This window comes from Anastrepha obliqua, chromosome 1, assembly GCF_027943255.1.
Source record: "Anastrepha obliqua isolate idAnaObli1 chromosome 1, idAnaObli1_1.0, whole genome shotgun sequence".
In the NCBI taxonomy this organism is placed as follows: Eukaryota; Metazoa; Arthropoda; class Insecta; order Diptera; family Tephritidae; genus Anastrepha; species Anastrepha obliqua.
The window spans coordinates 95,026,610-95,051,372 of record NC_072892.1 but is presented as its reverse complement, the minus strand read 5'-3'; the positions used below and the strand labels follow the sequence as shown (position 1 = coordinate 95,051,372).

The window sequence follows — 24,763 nt, the reverse complement described above, 5'->3', positions numbered from 1 at the left end:
GATGTATCAATTTTGCAATAATTGTTAAAAAAAAATTACGTACAAAAAATCTTGTCAATTATGTTTTTTAATAAATTATTATATCATCATATGACTACCACTAACATTAGGGTTAATCAAACAGAAACAAAAAGAACGCTGCTGGTAAGCCTATAAAGATGTGAAAATGTTCTCAGACAACGTTGGTTCCGAACGGGTTTGTTGCACCTCGGTCACACCTCGCTTGGCACATTCGCTACCATCTACATGCGCTTTACATATTTATGTATGTGAACAGGCAATTTATGCTTAAGCTGACGACATGCATATCACCTGCTAACCTTCCTTCATTCTAAATATTTCTTCTTCCCGATTGGACACCGACATCGATTCGATACGCATATTAACTCATGTGCGGCTAAAGTAAAAAACTCAACTTTAATTTAAAAAGAAATAGATTTTTCCGCCTATTTTTTTCGCATTTGAACTTGTTCTACTTTATTTTTATTTGCTTCGAGTGTGGTGTGGCACCACCAAATGCAGTCTGCAAACACTTAACATATGTATGTATGTCAGTACCCATATGATTTGTATATGTACGTTGGTACAAATGAATAACAGTTTTTCTTATGTGAAAAGCAATTCATCACTGCCTCAATGGTACACAGAATTTCGTTGATTCATGTCCTTTCTTCAAATTTACTTCGCTCTGTTTGCGGTTAATAAAAAAATTTATAGCACTAATTGATTATCTCAGCTTTTGAAAATTATATCCGCAACTGAAATCTTACATTGTTAAAATTTTGTTCATACAAGTATAATGCACAACCATATGATACAAGGTGGCTCAAAGCTTATCACCCTATCGATTTACAATTTTTGCAAATGACATCGTATGTCAATCAAATTTGACACTTGTAAACAAGGCAGCTGAAGAATGCAAACAGATAAGCAATGGAGCGCCTCAAGATCAAAATAAAGATTTCCATCAGTCATAGTCATTTTTTTTTCATGTAGTGAATAAGTGATTCAAACATAAAATTGCATGACTGCTTTTGCGCCACCTTATTACCTATTTTCAAAAGAATCAGCGGTTACTGAGAATACAAACTTTATTGAAAAATAGGTAATCGCTTTAAAACAGTTTTCAACACGTTTGCAATATTCACAATTCACATTTTGGCAATTACTAAGCAAACTGATATTGTAATAATAGTTTATCAAGTGAATGAACAAGCACACATGCATGCATACACACACACACATATTTACTATCTTGCTTATATTTGCGTACATTTCTAGGCGCTTGAAAATTGCCTTCAGTAATTTAGATGGTAAAGAGTAATTTGCACCCAATTCCCAATATAGAGTTAATAGTAGTAGTAAGCCGTTTCGGTGGCCTAGTCGCAAAAGAACATGTAAATATATGCATTTATATACTTGTGTGTGAGTAAATATGTGTACATGAATGTACAATTAAGTATATACCGCCCCCTAGAAGAAAAGGTCGTTGTGTGCCACTCAAGACAATGATTTTGTATACAAACGCATTTACATACATAAATATGGAATATACATTGGGATGGAGCAAAAATCAATTTCTTTTTTGTGACGTAACCCCCTAAATTTGTTTATGGTTAAGAAAATTAAATACCTCTTTTTTATTTTTATTTAATATTTACGCGTGCCACCAATTTTATACCAGACATCATAATTTTTTTTACGGACAAACAGCTACGGCGGCCGCCATAGCCGAATGAGTTGGTCCGTGACTACCATTCGGAGTTCAGAGAGGACGTAGGTTCGAATCTCAGTGAAAGACCAAAATGAAGAAAAAGTTTTTTCTGATAGTGGTCGCCTCCCGGCAGGCAATGGCAAACTTCCGAGTGTATTTCTGCCATGAAAAAGCTCCTCATAAAACAAATATCTGCCATTCGGAGTTGGCTTGAAACTGTAGGACCTCCATTTGGGGGAAAAAATCAAGGCGCACACAACAAATAGGAGGACGAGCTCGGCCGAACACCCAAAAACGGTGTACGCGCCAATTATATATATATGTATATAAACATTTTATACCAAATATACGGAAAAATGAATTTTTCTAATCAGAATTTATTCGTAATATTCAAAGCTTTAGAGTCACGGGTAAATTAAAAAATAAAAATAAAAAAATTAGAAATACGAAAAAAAAAAAATTTTAATTTTAAAAAAGTTAAAAATATTATTTTTCCCTCAAATTTAGGGTGTAACATTAAGAAAAAACTTTTTTTATTTTTAAACCATCTATGTAGCATCATGCTATATGCAAATCTTTAGGTACGAAAGCTGTGAAAAATGCATAAAAAATAACAAAAAAAAAAAAATTAATATTATTAAAGAAATATAAGAATAAAAAAAAATATAAAAAAATATAATATATATCCTATTTATTCCTTGACCATAGAACAAATTTAGGGAGAAGCATCAAGAAAAAAACATTTTTTTATTATTTTTGGGCCATCCTAATGCACCATATCTATGTAGCACCATGCTAAAAGCAAATCTTTAGGTACGAAAGCTGTGATATAACACTCCGCAATACTCCACACCTTTTTTTTGGTCTTTAGGTCGCGCGCGTACTGCTGCAATTGTTTCCAATGGCGTTGAATGTCGCAACGATCTAGATAATTACAGTCAGGCCCATACATACAAACAAAGTTTGATAAATCTACCGTTACATTCATATGACGTTTAACGTATTTTGCATATTGCAAGTACGTTCATAACAGACATATGTACACCCACATTCAGTGATATTCATATACTATTGTAGTATACGAGTATATTATATAAATCTGAACAAGTGTGCCTATATGCGTAATTGCCAAGCGGAAACTTTACATTCATGCGATTTTGTTAAGGGAGAAAGCTTTAATGGATCACTTTTCTGTGGACTATTTAAAGTGATTGACACAGTGAAATAGGTTTGCAAAAGAAAATATAGGAGTATATTCAAGTATAAGTATTGTACGTACTCGTACATATGGCATAATGCACAACTACTTTTATAAGCTTTGCTGGTACATAAAAACGACGAATTGTGCAATATGCTCAAATAATCAAGAGTAAACAAGAAAGATAATTGTTGGATAAGTTAAAAGTAATTATGTTATTTCTTTTCATAAAATATTAATTTGAGTAATTTGAGAGTAAGCAGCGGTAATTGAGATAAGGGGCGCCCAAAATTTTAGACGGGAGCTATGGTATGGAGTTAACTCGACATTACCTGATCAAACGATGTGCGGCCAGGCGCAGAGCAGTTTTACCTGCTGATGGGAATTTATGTGCGCTCTGCCAATGCACCAAAATAGTGATAAGTCTTCTTGATATTCCACTTAAGATTTCATCGAGCGTAAAGTAAAAAAAACAAAAAAATGCTTCACCACTCTATACTAAAATTTGCCTTGAATAATAAATCTAAAATATAAAGGGCCCGAAACCAGTTTCAACTCTTTATGTACAATAAAAAATATAAACTTTTGAATAGGGTTGACAGTTGTTTAAAAACTTAATGAATTAATTTATTTACAGAAGAAGAAGAATTATCTAATTAGATTAATATAAAAATAAAATATTATAGCCAACTAACAAGAAATTATGAGTACTGGCTGCAGAGGCCATCGAACCTATAAGCTAAAAAGTTAAGCTGGCTTAATGCACAGATATTAAAATTTCAATTCCTTTATTACTCCGTTTATATTATATAAAGCGGTAGATTTAAGGAGTGAAGTGGCAATACTCGTACCTATACACGCGTAGATCATAATATATCTGTAAGTAGCGAGGGCGGTGTTTTTGAATTGAGGTGTTAACGTCTGATTTTGTTTAGTGACTGATGTTTAGGGCTGACTCGTATCTAGAGCATGTTGAGTTGCTTCCTCCGATTAAGAAGTGTTGGTGGGGTCTATTTACATTGCCAATTCTCATACGATTACCAGCTTGTAACGAAATAAAGCATAAGGGGTACTTTAAAAGTGATGCCTAGATGTCAGTAGTGAATTGTTCCTAGACGGTATCTTTTTATGTCGTCTTTGACATTTGTCAAGTAGACTGACGTACAATTTTACAGGATTGACAAACGCGTTAAAATTATTGCAACTTATTATGAAAATGGTCGATCTTTAACAACAACATTTGACAAGTTCGTGATTTGTTGTGTGGAAATAATCGTCTGAATGCGTTGACAACTCAAAGGTTGGTGAAAAATTTCAGGAAAATGGTTCAGTTGAGGATAGAAAAGGGCAGATAGAGTAGCAGACCAAAAACTAGACGTTATGTTGCTGCTGTTGCTGAACAATCTTTAATATCGATATCTCGACGTTCTCAATAGTTAGGTATTCATGAATCAAATCTTTTTTGGATTTCATCTGCAGATGTGCTCTTGGTTGACATTTAAATGATGCCATTTTTTCACATATAATTGTTAAGAGCCGCATTCTGAACAAAAATAGTGAAACCGGATATAATCAAAGTTCGTGTAACAATTTTATTTTAAAACAAAATCTTTATAAGTGAAGTAGAGCATTGTGTTTAGCGAATGAAATACATTTAAATGAGCATTTGTTCAGAAGTAATAATTTTGAAAAGAGTTGCTACGATTATCAAATTATGTCAAATCAAATTTTAGTACAGTTTTTTAAGAGAATTGTCATCTACCTAAAAATTTAGCAAATTTAAATATGTAACTTACGATAGTCACTAAAAAAATTAAAAAATAATAATATGAGTGATTGATGTAATAGATTGATTGAATAGATTATCAGAGCTCGTAGGTGCTTGGGCCGAGATATATTGAAAAAAATACAATACTTCCGGCCCGTTTTAAACAAATTTAGAATACATTTACCTATATAAACATATACTCTCTTAATTTCGATATGCTAAAAATTAATTAGTTTTTTAATGGACTAATTTTTAAAATTTAAGGCCAATAAAAGAGTCAATCCATTTATACTGAAAAAAATAATGCTACTGAAATATTTTTTTATTTTATTAATAGGACTATGAATAAGTTCGTGCGGTTTTTTTTCGAAATTTGAAACTTTATTGACGTAAAATGGTTACAAATTTAATATTCAAAGTATTGTCCATCGCTTACTACTCCTTTTTCCCATCTTTCTGGCAATTCACGGATTCCCTTTGTGAAAAATTCGGTCGGTTTTGCCGCAATCCACGAATCGATCCATTTTTTGACTTCATCGTAATTACGGAAGTGCTGGTCAGCCAGGCCATGTTGCATCGATCGGAAGAGATAGTAATCGGATGGCGCACGGTCTGGACTATACGGCGGGTGGGGTAGGACATCCCATTTGAGCGTTTCTAAGTATGTTTTGACCACTTGTGCAACATGTGGCCGAGCATTGTCATGTTGCAAAATAACTTTGTCGTGTCTATCGGCGTATTGCGGCCGTTTTTCTCGCAGTGCTCGGCTCAAACGCATCAATTGTCGTCGGTAGACATCCCCCGTAATCGTTTCATTCGGTTTCAGTAGCTCATAATACACAACACCCAGCTGGTCCCACCAGATACACAGCATAACCTTCAGGCCATGAATATTCTGCGCCGACGTCGATGTTGAAGCATGGCCAGGGTATCCATACGTTGCCCGACGTTTTGGATTGTCGTAATGGACCCACTTTTCATCGCCAGTCCCAATTCGATGCAAAAAACCCTTTCTTTTGTGCCGTTGAAGCAGTTGTTCGCATGCCATAAAGCGGCGTTCAACGTCTCTTGGCTTCAATTCATACGGCACCCAATGGCCTACCTTTCGGATCATTCCCATGGCTTTTAAACGTTTGGAAATGGTTGATTGATCAACTCCCAAAGTTTTTGCAACCTCTTCTTGCGTTTGAGCCGGATCTTGATCGAGCAATTCCTCCAATTCGGTATCCATGAACTTTGGCGGCGCACCCTCGCGTTCTTCGTCTTCCAAGCCAAAATCACCACTTTTAAAGCGTGCAAACCACTTCTGGCACGTTCGCTCAGCTAGAGCATGCTCACCATAAACTTCCACCAAGATACGATGACTTTATTAAAATAATGAAGAAGAATTCCCCGCAAAAACACATTATTTGGCACGAAATTCGACATTTTCAAGTGTGGTAAAAATATTGTTGTTTACGCTTCAAATAAAAAACTTATACTGACGTTTGTGCCTTACGACAGTAGCTCTCCAATGAATGTTTGGAAATGTGGATCGATGGAATAATAATCAAGTTACGCCATCTGTTGTCAAACCGCACGAACTTATTCATAGTCCTATTATATTAATTTATGAAAAATTCATTTCAGTGGAAAATTCTAATGCATTCAAATATATAATCGTTTTGCAATCATTAATTTTTTCTCTGAATACGATAAATAGTATTACGGCAATACCTTTGCTGACCTGAAAGTTAATTTAATTTTGATGGTGTTTTCACAGTTAAGATGGGCAATAAATAATAGATAGGCTTTATTTTTTAAGATCAGTTCACAGAAAAATAGATGTACTAATTTTACTTTCTGCTCACCTGCGCCAATGGCTGGTACTTACCATGCAAGTGAAATATTCTAAATTTTTTTCAATTACTCGTATCTGCCACTGAATCGGGCTAGATGATATTACTGTATGATATCATATGCACATACCTAATATACATATTTATGTATGACAGCCGCCGTAGTCGAGTGATTTGCACACGACTACTATTTGGAAGGATGCGGGTTCAAAAGCCACAGTGAAATGGCTTTTTGTAATACCTGATGTCTTCCGCAGACAAAGGTAAATTTCCGACTGTATTTCAGCATGAAGAAACTCTTCACAAAATTTCACATCTGCTGCGGAGGCGACATTAAATTACAGGTCTCTTCATTTGCGAAACAACATTCTAGGAAGAAACAACATTCAAGCATATAACGAAGACTGTTCGTGGTAGGATGAAAAATCTAGATCCATATAGTAAAACCTCAAAATCGTTCTGCATATTTTGGTAAAATTTCTTTGCCATTCAAAATGACATTTTATTTCTTTCTAATGAAGCGACCAAAACGACTATTTCGTGAGAGAGGTAATGGGTAAAGTTGTTCTACAAAATTATTCCTCGTAAAATTCTACTTATGCACCTTAACAATTATTTCCCTCCGATATGCATTTCAACTTTGTTTTTTATTTATTCTAAAAACACTTAGGCAAAAATATTGCAAATTTAAAATGGTCAAGACAAAGAACTTTGACCAAAGAATGCAAAACCATTTGAGGTTTTACTACACATATGGATCTAGCTCATACATCCAGAGCTGGAGTCATTCCGCCCACACACAATGCGGCGGTAATACATAGTATGGACCTTTTTTATATCTATAGCAATAATGTTTCTTGTAATATTATCATAGTTGGCTGATGACTTGTGCAGTTATTTGTTTTGAATTAGAAAAAAAGTATCCATTGTCTGCTTTGTATAGAAAGATTCTCATGCACCATCGAGAGTAATTGGCGTCCACACCGACCATCAGTACGAATTTTAACTGCTCAGTAAATCTTTTATTCTAACCGATTAATGTGGAATTAACCGACATGCGTTTCATGTATGGTGGGAATTGCATGTAGATGAGTAGGGGTGGGTCTCTGTGTTTGGGTCTGCAAGATCACCTGACTTACATCCTCTGGATTTTTTTAATACGTGTTAATAAATTTTGAAAACCATTAGTCCATAGTAATTATGCAAACAAGCCTTGAAGAGCTGCACCTTTGAATTAATTAACCCAGATGACCCTAATGTACAATACCATATGTGGAACACTAAAATCATGCCTAAACGTATACGCGCGCGAGCGCCATCAAATACCGAAAGCGCACTTTTATATACAGTAAAAATCACGAAACTGCGTTAGTAAGTATTTTTATTGTTTTTTTTTAATAGAAGTGTGCGGTTATCGTTGATTTTGGAACTAGTGGAATTCGAATAATGTGAAATTATAGCAACGCTTGGAAAGGTAAGCTAATTTTTGTATGGTGATGTACCATATATGGGGCAGCGCTAAATAGATATAAAGAAAAAATATATCTTTTTATATCTGTTTTAAAAAGCATGGTACAAAAACAGTCACCAGTTATGCGCTAAACAACTTTTAGGGTATCTGGGCTGAAAATGGCAACAAACCCGAGTCAGTGCGAGGATTTAAAAAACTTCAATATCATTCAGGCAAAGGAGGGCATTTTAAGTATTTAACGTAACTTATGTACGTTTTTTGTTTTACACATGACATATTATATAAGTATAGGGTTTTTCAACAGGTGCGCTTCAACTTTTTTCCGATAGGGAGGGCGAACGACGCAATATTTTTTATTTTTCGCTTGTCATTTGTAAACTTCATTAGTATACATTTCATCATGGAACGCTACACACTTGAGCAACGATTGCAAATCCATTTAACAAGCCGTCCCGTTTTGGGGTTATGTGAAGTCATTGGTCTACGGTCATACTTAAATGTATGTATATGTTCAAACTCGATAATACAAAAAAAAATTAGTTAAAAAAGTCAAACCGTTTGTGTTTTATTCAAAAAAGTTCAAAAGTTGAAGCGCTCTTACTGAAAAACCATATATCGTCCCCTTAGTATTAAAATAGCCTATAAATTTTTTGATGTTTTGAGAAAATGAATTTCAAACTTTTTGTCGAAAGTAGCTCTCACTCAAATCTCGTTATGTCTGTAAATATATATTATTTTTTGACTGACGTTTTGACCCACTTTGTGGAACTAGAATTTGACAAACTTTTGACCACATATAAAATCGACGATGGAGAATCCAAAAATTCAATTAAAAAATAATAGCCTATGAGCACATAGGCTATTGTTATACTAAGGGGACGATATAAGCTTATTTTTTTATTGGCGCGATAAAAGCTTATGTGATTTTGGCCGAGCTTAAAATAGCGCGCTAATCATTTCTTTCCCATACTAAGCGGCGCCAGTTGGTCACATCACGTGAAGCCATGCCCATCTACACCTGATCTTTCCAAGGTAGGCCTTCATATTTCTCTGCTAACTCCAGCTGGTACCACATCAAATACTTTCAGATCCGAAGGGTTTGCATGCATTGGGGCGACTTGACCTAGCCCTCGGAACCGCTGGATCTTTATTCGCTGCGCTATGTCTATGTCGTCGTAAAGTTCACAAAGTTCGTTAATTCATTGTATGCGACATTCGCATATAAACAGGTGATTGGAAATAAATGTTTCAACAAAGAATGACTTACCAAATCTCCGAAACCGTTAATTTGCGGACCCATGCTTATTTAAACTTGTTTGCTTCATAAGTCAGTGATATTATATTTATTAACTAATTAACGTTCTTTTTTAAACATCGGCTATATACCTACAAATACATAACGGTCAGTACAACGGACATGTAGCACAGAAAAAGTGAAAATTGTTGCTCTTCCATGAGCTTTTTCCATTCATATTAGGAACAGGGAAAACGGCAAAAAACAGTTCTGAGTTGTTCAATAACACATACAATTTAACTGATAAGTTTTTAATAAGCGATAGGTCAGACATTTATTCTCAAATTTTCATTATTCCTGCCATTTTCCTTCTCCTCGAACATCGACATGTTAAATTCACTAGTCTCTACATTTATATATACATATACAGTGAAATTCCTTATAACCGGACACTTACCGTCGCAGTGTTTTTGTCCGGCTATGGGAGATGTCCGCTTATAAGGGATGAAGTAACAAAATATATACCACACATATAAAAAAGAATATTTGCATACTTTAGTATTACATATAAATACATATATGTAATTACATATATCGATTAAGTACAAGTCTTTTCATTTCAATACTAGTTTGATTGAAAAAATTCGGTAATGCTTGATTGCTTTAATTTAAAATGTTCATTTTCAAAGTGACTCTCGATATTTTTAATGTGCTGAAAAGCTGCATAGTCATTTTTTGCAAATTGTTTCAACCCCGATGAGGCTCACTTATTTCTTCTGAAAATTCATCTTCTGAATCACTTATGTCCATAGTATCATCTTGTTGGTCAAATTAAATATCTATATTGTTGTCCTCAGTGAAAACATTTTGAGAAAACCTTCCAAATCATTTGCCAAGTCTAGTCCTTCCAGAAGCTTAGTATAGATTGCCAGTGGAATATCATCTTCAGAATCAAAATCTGGAAGATCGTCATAAGTTTCCAAAAATCCTGCTTTACGGAAGCAATTTCGGACGGTTGTGCCTTCCACTTTATCCCAAGATGCTTTGATGAAATACACAGCTTCTAGTACATTAATCGATTTTGAAAGCTCTGAGGCTGAACTTGTCAAGGCTGGCATTGGCTGAGGCTGAATAGTCAATTTTAGATAGCAAGTGTTTTAAAACTAAGCTTCTATACAAAGTTTTAAAATTTTGGATTATATCTTGATCAAGGGGTTGGCTAACTGCCGTTGTATTTGGCGGCAAGAAAATAATTTTTATGTTGGTTAAGTTTAATTCCTTTGGGTGAGAAGCCACGTTATCTAAAAACAAGATAATTTTTCGATTCTGGGCTTTCATTCTTCGATTGAACTGCTGCAGCCATTCACTCATTACTTCTCGAGTCATCCATGCTTTTTAATTAGAATTCCAATCCTTTGGCAGTTTTGCGATTGGAACATGTTTAAAAGATCGAGGACGGGCTGCTTTACCTATAACCAAAAGCAGCTCCTTATCTCCAGCCATGTTAGCACAGAACAAAATTGTGGGTCTTTCCTTTGATAGTGTACCGCCCACGCATTTTTCGGATTTAAGAGCGAGGGTTTTGTCAGGTAAGGCACGAAAAAAAGCCCACTTTCGTCTGCGTTGTAAATGTCTTGAGGCTTGCAACCGGTCAACAGAGATGGCAGTTTTGTCCTAAACTGTTCGACACCGTCCTGGTTTACATCTGCAGCTTCACCAGATACGCATTTGAAAGCAACATTATTCCTTATTCGCCATTTGTTTAACCATCCATCTGAAGCATTAAAATTAGGTACGCCCAGTTTGCCTGCAATTTCCATTGCCTTTGCTTTCAAAATGGGACCAAAAATCGGAATGTTTTGACTTCTAGCCTTAGCGAACCAATTAAAACACATCTTGTCTATTTCAGAGCCGCCTTCTTTAAGAAAGCTTCGCTTTTGATGAACATTAACTCCAGACTCCCATTTAGAACGAATTTTTTCTTTATTTTTATTGATTTCAGCAGCTTGTGTTTTGCCAATAGTGAACCTTTCAAAGCAAAAGAAACGTGTACCTACCATTAAATTTTTGGGCTCACTATACTTTACCTGTTTGCAATTCCACGTACTGATAATTTATCTTTTTCGAAAACATTAATAATTTCCACTTTTTCTTTAATAGAAAGTACGTTCTTTTTCGGCGCCATATTATTACGAACTTTGAACGCAACCATTCGCATGCAAATGACTTAACAAACTGAATGGAAAACTACTGTTAATTTAAAACACAGGGCTTGAATGTGTGCATACATGTTAAAAGGGGAATCACCTATTTCATTTTTATAATGAACAACAAAGCTTGCTTGTGATATTTTTGAATTTTGTCCGTTTATGAGAAATTTTTTTATGAAAATGGTTTGAAATACTTTGTCCGCGTCCGGTTATTAGAGTGTCCGTTTATTAGGATGATATTTGCATGAAAAAATGAATGAAAAACCTGTGTGCCCAAAATTTGTCCGGTTATTGGAGCTGTCCGGTTATAAGGACTGTCCGTAATGGGGAATTTCACTGTATTTGGTTTCAACCATATGTTTGTATACCCACATATGCAAATGAGAAAATACCCTTTAGTTAAATTTACTAGTTGTAAACTTGTAAACTATGCACCTCACACCCAGTATGAATCGCAGACCCAACTAGTAGTCGTTTTTCCATACAAACAGCTGATATTTGTTACTTGGCAATGTCCTACGAGGCGTCAATTGTCAGATTCCGATCAGAAATATACCAGTCTCATACTAATTATAAATTGACAAAAATACCAGTTTAGTTTGGACTAAAACCATTAATTTGAGATTAAAAAGGGTAATTTAAAAATTAAATTAATTCATGAATGCACATTCGGAAACTTTTTACCTAATAAGTATAATTTAAAAAGTGGATTGGCGCGTGTCGACCATTCGGTAGAGCATAGGTTTGAGACCCCGCGCATGAAACACCAAATGATAAAATAACTTTTTTCTAATAGCAATTGTCACTCGGCAGGCCAAGACAAAGCTTCGAATGTATTTCTGCCATAAAAAGGCTTGATATGCTTCAAAAAGCATAAACAACCATCTACCGTTCGGAAGCGGCATTTCCATTTAAGGAAGAGACAATACAAATAGGAGAATCAGCTCGACAAACACTAAGTAACGGGTTTAAATGCCAATTATATATATGTATATTTATATATATAATTTAAAATTTTACAGTGTTGTATTTAGCAGCCTTTGATTTGCTAAAAATATTAGTCTTACATTTGCTAAGTATTGATAGAAAAAAATAAATAAATACATACAATTTTCAAAATCGTTATCATTCCAATTATTAAATATGATACTTGTAAACGTATTTTTCATTACTTGTTATCAAAAGTAAACGATTTCAGGTGCAATCCGGCATTCGAAGTGTAACCAACTTCAGACCGCTCGCGCTGCTGATGCACGGACACCAGCTGTCTGTTAGTTGACTAAATGACAGTCCAGAGTATTGTTTACGATATATTCAATTTAATATATACTTTATAGCTGCATTAGAACTATCAATATCGATAACTATGGTTTTCAGTCTCAGCTGAAAGTCAAATTGTGTTGAGATTTCTATCCAGTAAGATTTGACAAGTCATAATGAATAGTTAACGCCAAAACAACGCTTTCAAATTGTGGGAATTTATTTTGAAAATAATAAATCTGTTCGCGTAAAGTTCATAGGGTATTGGCGGCATTGCCGGTCTTTATTTTTTTTTTAATGAAGAAGGAGCTACCGTTACGGTGAATGGCGGGCTCTATCGAGCCATGTCGACTCAATTTTTGTTTTCAAAGGTTCATCACCGAAACATCGGCGACATTTGGTTCCAACAAGACGGCGCAACTTGCCAACGATTTCTTGCAATATTCAAGCCACCATTGACGCCATATGGCCAGACTTATTGAAAAAGGTAGTCGAATTTTTACCGATCTATCTATATTCACAAAATAAATGTCATGAAATTATCTACCAGATTATAACAAAAAAAATTCATTCCAATAATTTTTCTCTCTAGTTTTATCATTTTATGTTGTCAAGCTCTCATTTGAATTGGAAACCATTCTCATCGAAATAAAAGTTCATAAAAGGCTGAAATTAAATAAATAGGCATGAATAATTTCTTTTATTATATAATCGGTACAAATCTGGTCTTTTTGGACTAGTTCAATTTTCTTCAGAAAATTGTAGTTGTAAACTAGTACTTTTTCGGTTTTTCATTGCAAGACATTTATACCATATATAGATAAGTATATATGTATATGTATGTATGTATGTACATATATATCCGGACACAAAATGTGTACCATTGTCTTGAATTAGGATCTCCTTGATTGCGCGCCGAGCGTACGATTATACTAATAGTTTAATGGAGTATTTTACGCTTCATCACTAATGAGTCGACACAGCTCTAACATGCAGCTTTTTGGTGGATTTCGTAAATGAGTTACTCAGTTATGCGCAAAGGCAAAGCGCAATCAATCTTATGGCTGCCTCACGCAGCGACAAGCGCAACAACATAGATAAGTACATATGTATGCATGCACTTGTACACCTGTCTGTCCGTTAACTTGTACTAATTTAGCATTCATCACCCTTTTTGCTCGAGTTTACACAATACAACAGCAGCTATGTTTTGTGATTGCCGCCGCTTCATGCTGTTTTTAAACACTTTAACGCTACCCATAGGAAAACGCAAAAACTGTTTCGACGCAGACGTGCCAACACGCATGCGTTGCTCTTGTTTATTGGTAACTGAATTTTTTTTTTTTTTTGTTTTTTTGTCTTTTATAATACGAGCATATTTCATGATTATTGAAAATTACAAAATGATTAAGTCCTTTGAAGCATTAAAAATACAGACGTTTGGGCTGGCAAAGTGAGTGTACAAATTTTTGCTATTACGCAAGTGCACGTATAGCAATACAGACACATTATTTTTAAAACGTAAAAAGGTTTGCGGTTGAGGGCGTAAAGAAAAGTCAGTCAATTGTATGCAATTGAATGACAGTTCAAGTAAAAAGGTGAATAGAGACTATTGAGTAGGCGTTACGAGAAAGTGACTTTGTTCAGCAATTAAAGGTTTAGACTTGCACACCTGCTCACATTCAAGCAAGTTCGGATTACCTATATATTATTAGCAGCGTAATCGCCCTGTCATATTTTACAAATGAAGTCTTGCTTCAATTAGAATACCAATCCTTTGAATTTTAATTAACTTAGTCACGTTGGATAATGTTTTTAGAATGCCCTTCGAAATCAAGTTTATCGCAAATGCCACTTGCTGTCTAGCCTTGACTGTTGCTAGCAACATATTGAGAAAAGTCAAAGCGTTGGTTTTTTCTCATATAAATCGTTATACAACTAAGTCCCAAGAAAACAATTAATCATGGCAAATTAATTAATATAGTAACATGTAGACATGAACAAATAAAGCAAAATGAAAATTAATTAGTTAAGAGTAAAATTTAAGCCTACCAACAGTAGAGGTGCAGGAGAGGGCGGCCGCCGTAGCTGAATGGGTTGGTGCGTGACAACCCTCGAAGAGTGCGTAGGTTCGAATCTCCGTGCATGACACAGCAAAGAAGAAAAAGTTTTTCTAATAGCGGTCGCACCTCGGCAGGCAATGGCAACCCTCTGAATGTTTTTCTGCCATGAAGAAGGTCCTCATAAAAAACTGTAGATCTCTCCATTTGTGGAAGAACATCAAGACGCACGGCACAAATAAGAGGGGGAGCTCGGCCCAATACCTAATAGAAGTGTACGCGCCAATTATTTACTTTTGTTTTTTAACAGAAGAGGTGCTACTAAGGCAATTGGCAATTTAAAAACTTAGAACTCTAAAAGGTAAGAAATGTAAACAAAAAAAAACCTTTTGTTGTTTTATTGAACTTGTGGATGATTGAACTTTTGCCATTTTTCAGGTAGATCGATTCTTTCATCTACAAAGAAAATCTGAGTTTTCCTAATTCCATTGCATTTGGCAAACCACAGTAAATTGAATTCAAATTTACTTCATTAAGAATTTTCTGCACAAACGGGATCAAAATGATAGTTCAAGACACACGTTCAGTACTAACTAGAAGGTGGTACAAAATTTATCATCCAATTTTGTTTTTGTTTTACAAAAAAAATTATTTTGAGTAATGGAAATCTTTATTTGAATCTTTACGCGCGCCATTACTTGTCTGTTTGTATACTGCAACTGTTTAGCACACAAGTATCAAATATGGCTGTATAAGTTTATATCTCGGCAATTATCAAAAAAAGTTGCATAAAAAGCTGCTAGGTGTTTTGTTGTGGTAGTTTTGAAATCCTGAAATTTTGATATAGATGCATGCAGTTGAACTTGAGAGAAAGTTCAATTAACTGCCTTACAAGTTGAGCAAAAGAAAAAGGTTATGTAGTCGTAATATCTCCAGCTTGGCGTCCTCTGTAGTCGGGAGTTTCTGCATCATTATCATTTTAGTTGGGATTAACCCTTGGCTTTCAGCTTTGTTCATCCTTGATTATCCGCTCACACTAGGCTCTCAAATTTACTTTTGAGATGTGGCAAAGAATGCAATTAAGTTTTAATATATGGCAACATCAGGATGTTGTGTGTGAACTCATATTGCAAGGTCGTCATGTGATACACTGTGAGATTGGGAATTACTTCTACTCTTCTTCTTCTTAATTGGCGCTATAACCGCTTACGCGATTTTGGCCGAGTTTAACAAAGCGCGCCAGTCGTTTCTTTCTCGTGCTAACCGGCGCCAGTTGGACACACCAAGTGAAGCCAAGTCCTTCTCCACCTGATCTTTCCAACGCAGTGGAGGCCGCCCTCTTCCTCTGCTACCACCAGCTGGTACCGCATCGAATACTTTCAAAGCCGGAGCGTTTGTATCCATTCGGACGACATGACCCAGCCAACGTAGCCGCTGGATCTTTATTCGCTGCGCTATGTCTATGTCGTTGTAAAGCTCATACAGCTCATCGTTCCATCGTCTGCGATATTCGCCGTTGCCAACGTGCAAAGGTCCAAAAATCTTACGCAGAATCTTTCTCTCGAACACTCCAAGCGTCGCTTCATCGGATGTTGTCATCGTCCAAGCTTCTGCGCCATACGTTAGGACGGGCATGATGAGAGTCTTGTAGAGTGTTAGTTTTGTTCGTCGAGAGAGGACTTTACTACTCAGTTGCCTACTTAGTCCAAAGTAGCACTTGTTGGCAAGAGAGATTCTACGTTGGATTTCAAGGCTGACATTGTTATCGGTGTTAATGCTGGTTCCTAAATAGACGAAGTCTTTTACAACCTCGAAATTATAACTGTCTACAGTGACGTGGGTGCCGATACGCGAGTGCGCCGACTGTTTGTTTGAAGACAGGAGGTACTTCGTTTTGTCCTCGTTCACCACCAAACCCATTCGCTTTGCCTCTTTATCCAGTTTGGAGAAGGCAGAACTAACAGCGCGGTTGTTAAGGCCGATAATGTCAATATCATCGGCATACGCCAGCAATTGTACGCTCTTATAAAAAATTGTGCCTGAGCGATTAAGTTCTGCGGCTCGTACGATGCTCTCCAACATCAGGTTAAAGAAGTCACACGACAGCGAGTCACCCTGTCTGAAACCTCGTTTGGTATCAAACGGCTCGGAGAGGTCCTTCCCAATTCTGACGGCGCTACTGGTGTTGAGCAACGTCATCTTACATAGCCGTATTAGTTTTGCGGGGATACCAAATTCAGACATCGCGGCATACAGGTAACTCCTTTCCGTACTGTCGAATACAGCTTTGAAATCGACGAAAAGGTGGTGTGTGTCGATTCTCCTTTCATGGGTCTTTTCCAAGATTTGGCGTATTGAGAATATTTGGTCGATGGTAGACTTTCCAGGTCTGAAGCCACACTGATAAGGTCCAATCAGTTGGTTGACGGTGGGCTTCAGCCTTTCACACAATACGCTCGCTAGAACCTTATAGGCGATATTTAGAAGACTAATCCCGCGGTAATTGGCACAAATTGCAGGATCGCCCTTCTTATGGATTGGGCAGAGCACACTTAAATTCCAATCGGCAGGCATGCTTTCATCCGACCATATTTTGCATAGAAGCTGATGCATGCACCTTACCAGCTCCTCGCCGCCATGTTTGAATAGCTCACCCGGTAGTCCGTCGGCGCCCGCGGCTTTGTTGTTTTTTAGCCGCATTATTGCTATTCTCACCTCGTCATGATCGGGTAGCGGAACGACAATTCCGTCGTCAACGATTGGGGTATCGGGATCTTCACTTTCTCGGTGACATGCGCAGCTGTCACTGTTCAATAGGTTCGAGAAGTGTTCCCTCCATAATTTAAGATTGCTCTGTACGTCAGTCACCAGTTCGCCGTCTTTGTTCTTACAGGAAAACGCCCCGGTCTTGAAACCTTCTGTAAGCCGCCGAACTTTCTGGTAGAATTTTCGGGCGTTGTTCCTGTTGGCCAGCATCTCAAGCTCTTCGCACTCACGTATGTCGGCCTCTCATTTCTTCTTTCGGATAATACGTCTCTCTTCCTTTTTCAGCTCTCTGTAGCGATCCCACATGGCTCGCGTTGCGCCCGATCGCAGCGTGGCTCTATAGGCGGCATCCTTTCTTTCTGCGGCAGCATGACATTCCTCGTCGTACCAATTGTTTTTTCGGGCTCGCCGGAATCCGATTTCTTCTTCGGCGGCGGTACGTAGAGAACGAGAAATGTTGCTCCATTGTTCGTGGATGCCGGTTTGTTGGGCAGTGCTCTCCGAGAGCAGGAGTGAGAGTCGAGTGGCGAATCTTCTGGCTGTCTGTTGTGATTGCAGCTTTTCGATGTCGAACATTCTTTGCGTAGGTAGATGCACGTTTTTTGCTGCACAGAGGCGGGTGCGCAGTTTGGCTGCAACAAGGTAGTGATCCGAGTCAATGTTGGGTCCTCGGATCGTACGTACATCTAATACACTAGAAGCGTGTCTTCCATCTATCACAACATGATCGATCTGGTTTCGTGTTTTTCGATCAGGAGACAGCCAGGTGGCTTGGTGAATCTTCTTATGCTGGAATCTGGTGCTGCAGACTACCATGTTTCGGGCCCCGGCGAAGTCGATCAGCCTCTGTCCGTTACCGGATGTTTCGTTGTGCAGGCTGAATTTTCCGACTGTGGGACCAAAAATTCCCTCCTTGCCCACCCTGGCGTTGAAGTCGCCAAGCACGATTTTTATGTCGTGGCGGGGGCAGCGCTCATAGGAACGTTCCAGGCGCTCGTAGAAAGAATCTTTGGTCGCATCGTCCTTCTCTTCCGTCGGGGCGTGGGCGCAAATTAGCGATATGTTAAAAAAACGTGCTTTGATGCGGATTGTTGCGAGACGCTCGTCCACCGGAGTGAACGACAGTACTTGGCGACGAAGTCTCTCTCCCACAACAAATCCGACACCGAATTTGCGCTCCTTTACATGGCAGCTGTAGTAGACGTCGCAAGGCCCTATGGTTTTCTTTCCTTGCCCTGTCCATCGCATCTCTTGGATGGCAGTGATGTCAGCCTTTACTCTCACGAGGACATCAACCAGCCGGGCAGAGGCACCTTCCCCATTAAGGGACCGGACATTCCAGGTGCATGCCCTCAAATCATAGTCCTTAGTTCGTTTGCAGGGGTCGTCATCAGTATAGGGAGGTCTCATCCGAGGCTTTTTTAAAGTTTTCATTGGGGGGGATTTTTAAGTGGCGGGTCCCAAACCCAACGCACAACCAGCTATCCTGGAATGTTTCGCCTTCTCACTTTAGCTCACTCCCGAACGGGTGTTCGGAAGCTACCCAGAGGATACGTGGGCTAATCCCGGCCGTTGTGAGCTGCTTGAACCATATGCAGAAGAATCGTCCTGGCCATTCCCAAGTGAATGGCGATCAGTAACTTACTTCTACTCACATAAATTAAATATTACATGGACGTTTGGGCGTCAAAGAGAGTTGAAAATCGCTCAAGAAAACGCTCATGTCGGTTGGGCTTAGTACCAAATATTTAAGCAATGGCAAAAGTGTACTGATCTTAAAGGGCGATATTTGGAAAATAAAGTTATATTCGATTATAGCTATTTTTACTTGTTTAACTCAAAACTTAAGTGGCAACCCTCGTAAACATTTTTGTTTGAAAGCAATTATATAATCTAAGCGATAAAAAATAAAGTTTGTAGAGCTTCGTAACTAAAGAGTAATAAATAAGCTCCTTGACTTCGTTTTATTAAAAAATTTAAAAACTTAAAAAAACAAAATAAGGGATTAGTGGCCAAAAATATTAAAAGGAGACTGCTTCTCAGCATATGTACGCATCGACATTTGAATAATTCAGGTACTCCGTTATCAACGTTTCAAAACAATGCGAATTCTAGATGATTAGTAGCCCTGCCTTAAAGCGTTTCTTACAGGTTGGTTGAAAAGTATTGCAAGCAACACTTATTAACCAGCAGATAAGTCAGAATTTACACCCCATGTTAATATTTTATTTAAACACACATACAATTGTATTTCGATCCGTTAATTAATTCTGTGTTTACAAACCATTTGAAGTCATTTAGCTTTGCAGTAATAAAATTATTTACTTTGATAGGGTTATTAGCAACAGAAATTCATAAAAATATGATGAAGGTCTTAAAAAAGTGTTACACCTGCGTTTTAGGTTTTATAACGAGCGATTTCGTGTCAAGTAATCAAAGAGTTTTGGAAATTGTGGTAAATTTTTCGGTAAGTTCGAACATAATAAAAAAAAACTAAGAAAAAAATTATAATTTTGAGATTTAAGGACTGCTTTATGAACTAAGAACCCTACTTCCATTCCATCCCAAATTATTGGAGGGTCATTAGAATGAGTTTAACTTATATTTTGTAATTCGGTTTTTTTATTTACGTTTCGTAAAATATTGAGTCTGTAGTAGATATTTACTTTCAATAATATTTACATTTTTATTTTATATTTTAGTGAATTTATTAAACTAAAATGTTGCGACAATGATCCGAAATTTGTGGTAATCTTCCACATACAACACATATATTGGGCCTTTTCAAAGGGACGCCTAGATGTCAGGAGCGAATAACTCCTAGACAATACCTCCTTTGTATGTCGTGTTTGACATTGCCCGGGTCTGCCCTTATTACTGCTGAAATTCGAAAACAACTTCCTTAATGCGCAATATATAAGTTTACTGAAATAATTATGAAACTGCTGAAATAATTATGTTTAATAAAACAGAGAAGCCAGCGCATAATGTCACGCCTTATCGGCCTATCTCGCTCCTACCAATTATATCAAAACTGATGGAAAAGCTTTTAGCCAAACGTCTTAACATAATTGTTAAGCAAAAAATATAATACCAGCACATCAAATTGGTGTTCGCACAAAACACTCTACCAAGTAAGTGCACAGAATTACTTGCATCATTGAAAACGCCTTTGAGACAAAAATGGTGTGCTCTGCTGTCTTTCTGGACATGTCTAAAGCCTTCGGTGTCACGGTGCGGTCCTCAACAAAATAAATGCACTAACACAATATTTTAATATTCTAAAATCGTACCTATCGGATCGTTTTTTCCGAATAAACTACGAAGACACATATTCCGAACTTAACCCTTTCGCTACATTTTTTTATAGCGCCATCCAAAAAATCCAAATTTTTGTCTGAGTATTTATTTTAGGACCAATAACAATACAAATAAATTTTTTTTTTTTGAATTTTTTTTTTGTTATGTGCTTTTTTTAATGTTGCCATATGGCAACAAATGTTTTGTATTGGTTTCAATCGCAAATAAACTTCTTCTGCAATCTAATGCAAGTTAACACCTTACAAGAAATTTGTTGCCATATGGCAACAAGCTTAGTTTTAAAAATTAGCACAGCTTTTAAAGCTGCGAGCGAAAAAATATTTATATGCCAAATTTTTCTATATACTTTATTCAAAAATTGTTGAAAACATTTGCCCAAAATGCCTCAAAAATCTAAAAATGCAAAATACAAATTTCAGAGTGAAGTGCTATATGCCAGAAGGCTTTCTTTAAAAATGTTGTATTACCGATGTATAATGGGCGGTTATTATTTATTTTATTTATGTTTAACCATTAAACTTCAATTTTTGAAAATATGTAACAAAAAAGTTGATATTTTTTACAAGAGAGTGTTGACGGCCTTTTAAAGTTTACTGTTGCCATATGGCAACAATATCGCGAAAGGGTTAAGGAAATTAAAGCTGGCGTCCCACAAGGCAGCGTGCTGGGGCCCATTTTTTATATTCTTTTTACATGTGATTTGCCTAATGACACAAATTGCTCCACAGGAACTTTTGCTGACGACACAGCCATCTTGTCGGTAGGAGAAACTCAGATTGACTCAATCGAAAAACTTCAAATTTATTTAAATAAAATCTCCGAGTGGACCACTAATGGCGCATAAAAGTAAACGAAACAAAATTTGTTTATTTAGACTTCACACAGAAGAAAATCAAATATCTGCCACTACACATAAACGGCGTGCAAATCCCATACCACAACACCGCCAAATACTTAGCTATGACACTAGATACCAAGCTTAAAAAGAAAAAAAAAGAGTTAGAAATCAAATTTAGAAATATCTACTGGCTTATAGGCAACCAATCACCCTTATCCATATACAATAAAATTCTTTTATATAAGCCGGTGCTTAAACCAATTTGGACCAATGGGATCCAGCTATGGGGCTGCTCAAGCTCAGCCAATATAAAATCCATACAAAGATTCCAAAAGGAGGTACTACGATGCACTGTTAATCCAAGGTTCATTAACAACAACACTGATATCAAACGCGTGCTTGGCATCGAATCAGTAGCCATTTCGGTGAACTAAGCCTCTTATGGAAAGACTACGCCACCATTTAAATAGCGAAGCCTCAGCCCTAATTGCCCCCAGTAAATGGAAAGAAAGGCTGAAACGAAAAAAATCTCACCAGCTGACGCAGTAGCCCCCTTCTCTGCAAATCTTGTGGAAGCATTAATAAATGTGGTTATAGGTATTGTACAAAGTTAAATCTAAATTGTTCGTTAGTTTATAATTTGTTAACTAGTTGCTAACTAGTTACAGACATACACAAACCCATTCGGCTACTACGGCCGAGTGAGAGAATAGTAAAGAAAAAAAGTTTCAATTCTAAATTCATATTTTTATATTTTTGTTTTCTTACTTTTGAAGCAACCTGTAATTTTGCCGGTTAAATAGTTAACAAATACTTCCTAAATGACCGTTATTTAATAATAAAAACTTATGGCAAAAAATTATTGCATCCTATGAACACTACATTTTTCAAGTTTAGCTTTGAAGACAGATTAGAGATATCATCCAAAAATAGTGAAAATAATTTAAGAAGTGGATATCACTTGAGAAATTTTTCCCATGGCACTAAAACTAGTATTCTTAAAGCATAATTATATTTAAGTTCATGTTCAAGCTACATAAATGAACAGCTATGGACAAATGCAATTTAATGAGTGAGAAAACTAATTGATTTTGCCAAATTTTTTGTATGGAATAAATCTCGCATGGGACTGTAATTAAATAGAACAATGAACAAAATAATAAATTAAAACAATACCAATATTAGTGAGTATGTGCATGTATATGTATGCATGATGTATGTGTGTATGCATGACAACCGGCAATTGTTCTTACAAGTACCACCTTCACCACAGGCCCACCACGCCAACAACAATTACGGTATTTATGTATAATTGAATTCAACGCAACGTCTAATATATACATACAAACATACGTAGATATCTACAAAAATTCAGCATTGTTCGTTATTTTGCATGACTGTCTATTCAATTTTGCGATTTACGGTAAAATTGTTTGTTACCATTTTATTCTTTTAAGATTTTCGTATTCAAGTGCAGGCAAAGGCGAAGTTCGGAAACTATACATACAAACATACGTACATGCGTACATACATACATAGCTCCATTGTTGGTGACTGGCAAGTTTTCTTGGCGTGACTAAGTGGCTAGCTAAAGTCAGACCCACTGCTGTGGCGCCTGTGCGACCTCACAGTATGTGGGAGGGGGCGGACATTTGTACATATATGTGTGTGTGCGTTCGTTGTATGGTGTTGATGTTGGCATGAATAGCTGTTTACCTCTTTTGTTGCGCCATAGAGACTTTTTCTCTTTTTATTAACCTTTTTATTGCTTCTGGTGGAAACTGGCATTTAAATATTGATCCCGAACGGTGATCAAATTGTTTGTGCCACTGCAAGCTGCCTTGTCAAGTTGAGAATGTTTGCATGATAAGGCGAGTAAATGGTTGCAAGTCGTGCAACAGATGTTGCTCAGGCGGGTTTCGGATTTTTTATTTTTATTTAGTTTTATATATAATATTATTATGGAGAAATAGTTTATTTTGCATAAAACATGTAATTCTCGACATATATTTATACTTATAAAAGTGTCTCAGCGTGACTTGAAAAGGTGAGGCTTCGCGTTCTATGCATTATTGTAGAAGCCGCTTTATGTAGGTGTGTACCTAAAGGACAACCTTTTAAACTTTTCCGTATAATTATTAAAACTATTTTACACTCTAATCACTTTAATCACTTTAATGTGCGTCAGTTACATTGTACATGCATGTGCAAATATGTATATACTCGTACAATGGTAATTGTGTGCAGACAATCTGTCTAGGTTGCTTTGCACTTATCAAATTACCGCTCAGGCATGCAGACACATAGCAGTTGACGTCTGATCGGCTAGTGTATGCGTGTGCATATGTACATGCAATTTGTTGCTCATTTTGCAGACGCATTCAAGTTCCCTTTTCAATTTCAAATAAAACAAAACAAACAGCATTTTTCAGTCTCTTTATAATCTTTGCGGTGAAAACGAAAACGCACTCTGGAAATCCAATCTTGAGTTAAATGTTACGCTTCGTAAGCGTCAAACACACATACTCGCGCATGACTGTGTGTCAGTGCACTCACTATAATCTTTTTATTCATAAATTTTAACGTCCGGCGGAGCAATTCATAAAGGCTCATATTGTTTGTATATACAGGGTCATGCGGTAGCACTGCTTACACAATTCGCATGCGTGCATCTTAAGATACATCTTTTAAATTCTCGGCGTTGTGGAGCTGAACGACGACTAGTTGAGACAAATTGATGATTTGCAACAATCGCCCCACGTTGTCTTCATTGTGCATATTTTGATGATCACCTCTTCTAAAGCGGTCGGCCACTGAACCCCATTCCTTAAATGGGGGACCCACTCCTACTCATGAAGGCTCTAATAATTGATCTTGAACTAATATTGGCGATCATAACATGTAATCGTTGACAAGATTAGAAAAGTCGATAATTTTATTGCGTTGCGGTGCACTGTTGTACTTTACTTTTCTTACAAAAAGACTTTAAAACGCAGGTGGGGTCTTTCGCCGAAGAACACTCCCTAGTTGCTAATGACCGTTGTCAGACCTATCCTCCTTTATGAGATTATAACGTGGTGGGCGG

General features: G+C 36.8%; 1 protein-coding gene across 1 annotated transcript; it reads right to left on the bottom strand.

Moving 5' to 3' along the window:
* Positions 1-10,650: 10,650 nt before the first annotated feature.
* On the bottom strand, positions 10,651-11,441 carry LOC129236338 (tigger transposable element-derived protein 4-like). The gene is made up of 2 exons (XM_054870677.1): positions 11,311-11,441; positions 10,651-11,251 (listed from the first exon to the last, which is right to left on the bottom strand). The coding sequence occupies exons 1-2, from the start codon at positions 11,439-11,441 to the stop codon at positions 10,693-10,695; spliced, it is 690 nt and encodes a 229-aa protein (XP_054726652.1). The 3' UTR covers positions 10,651-10,692.
* Positions 11,442-24,763: the final 13,322 nt, after the last annotated feature.

What these genes read in the sequence shown, in the direction of transcription:
- LOC129236338 (XM_054870677.1), bottom strand. Translation starts at nt 11,441, where the DNA reads ATGCGAATGGTTGCGTTCAAAGTTCGTAATAATATGGCGCCGAAAAAG. An exon ending in GTACGTGGAATTGCAAACAG is followed by an intron (nt 11,252 to 11,310) that starts GTAAAGTATAGT and finishes TTGCTTTGAAAG; the next exon opens with GTTCACTATTGGCAAAACAC.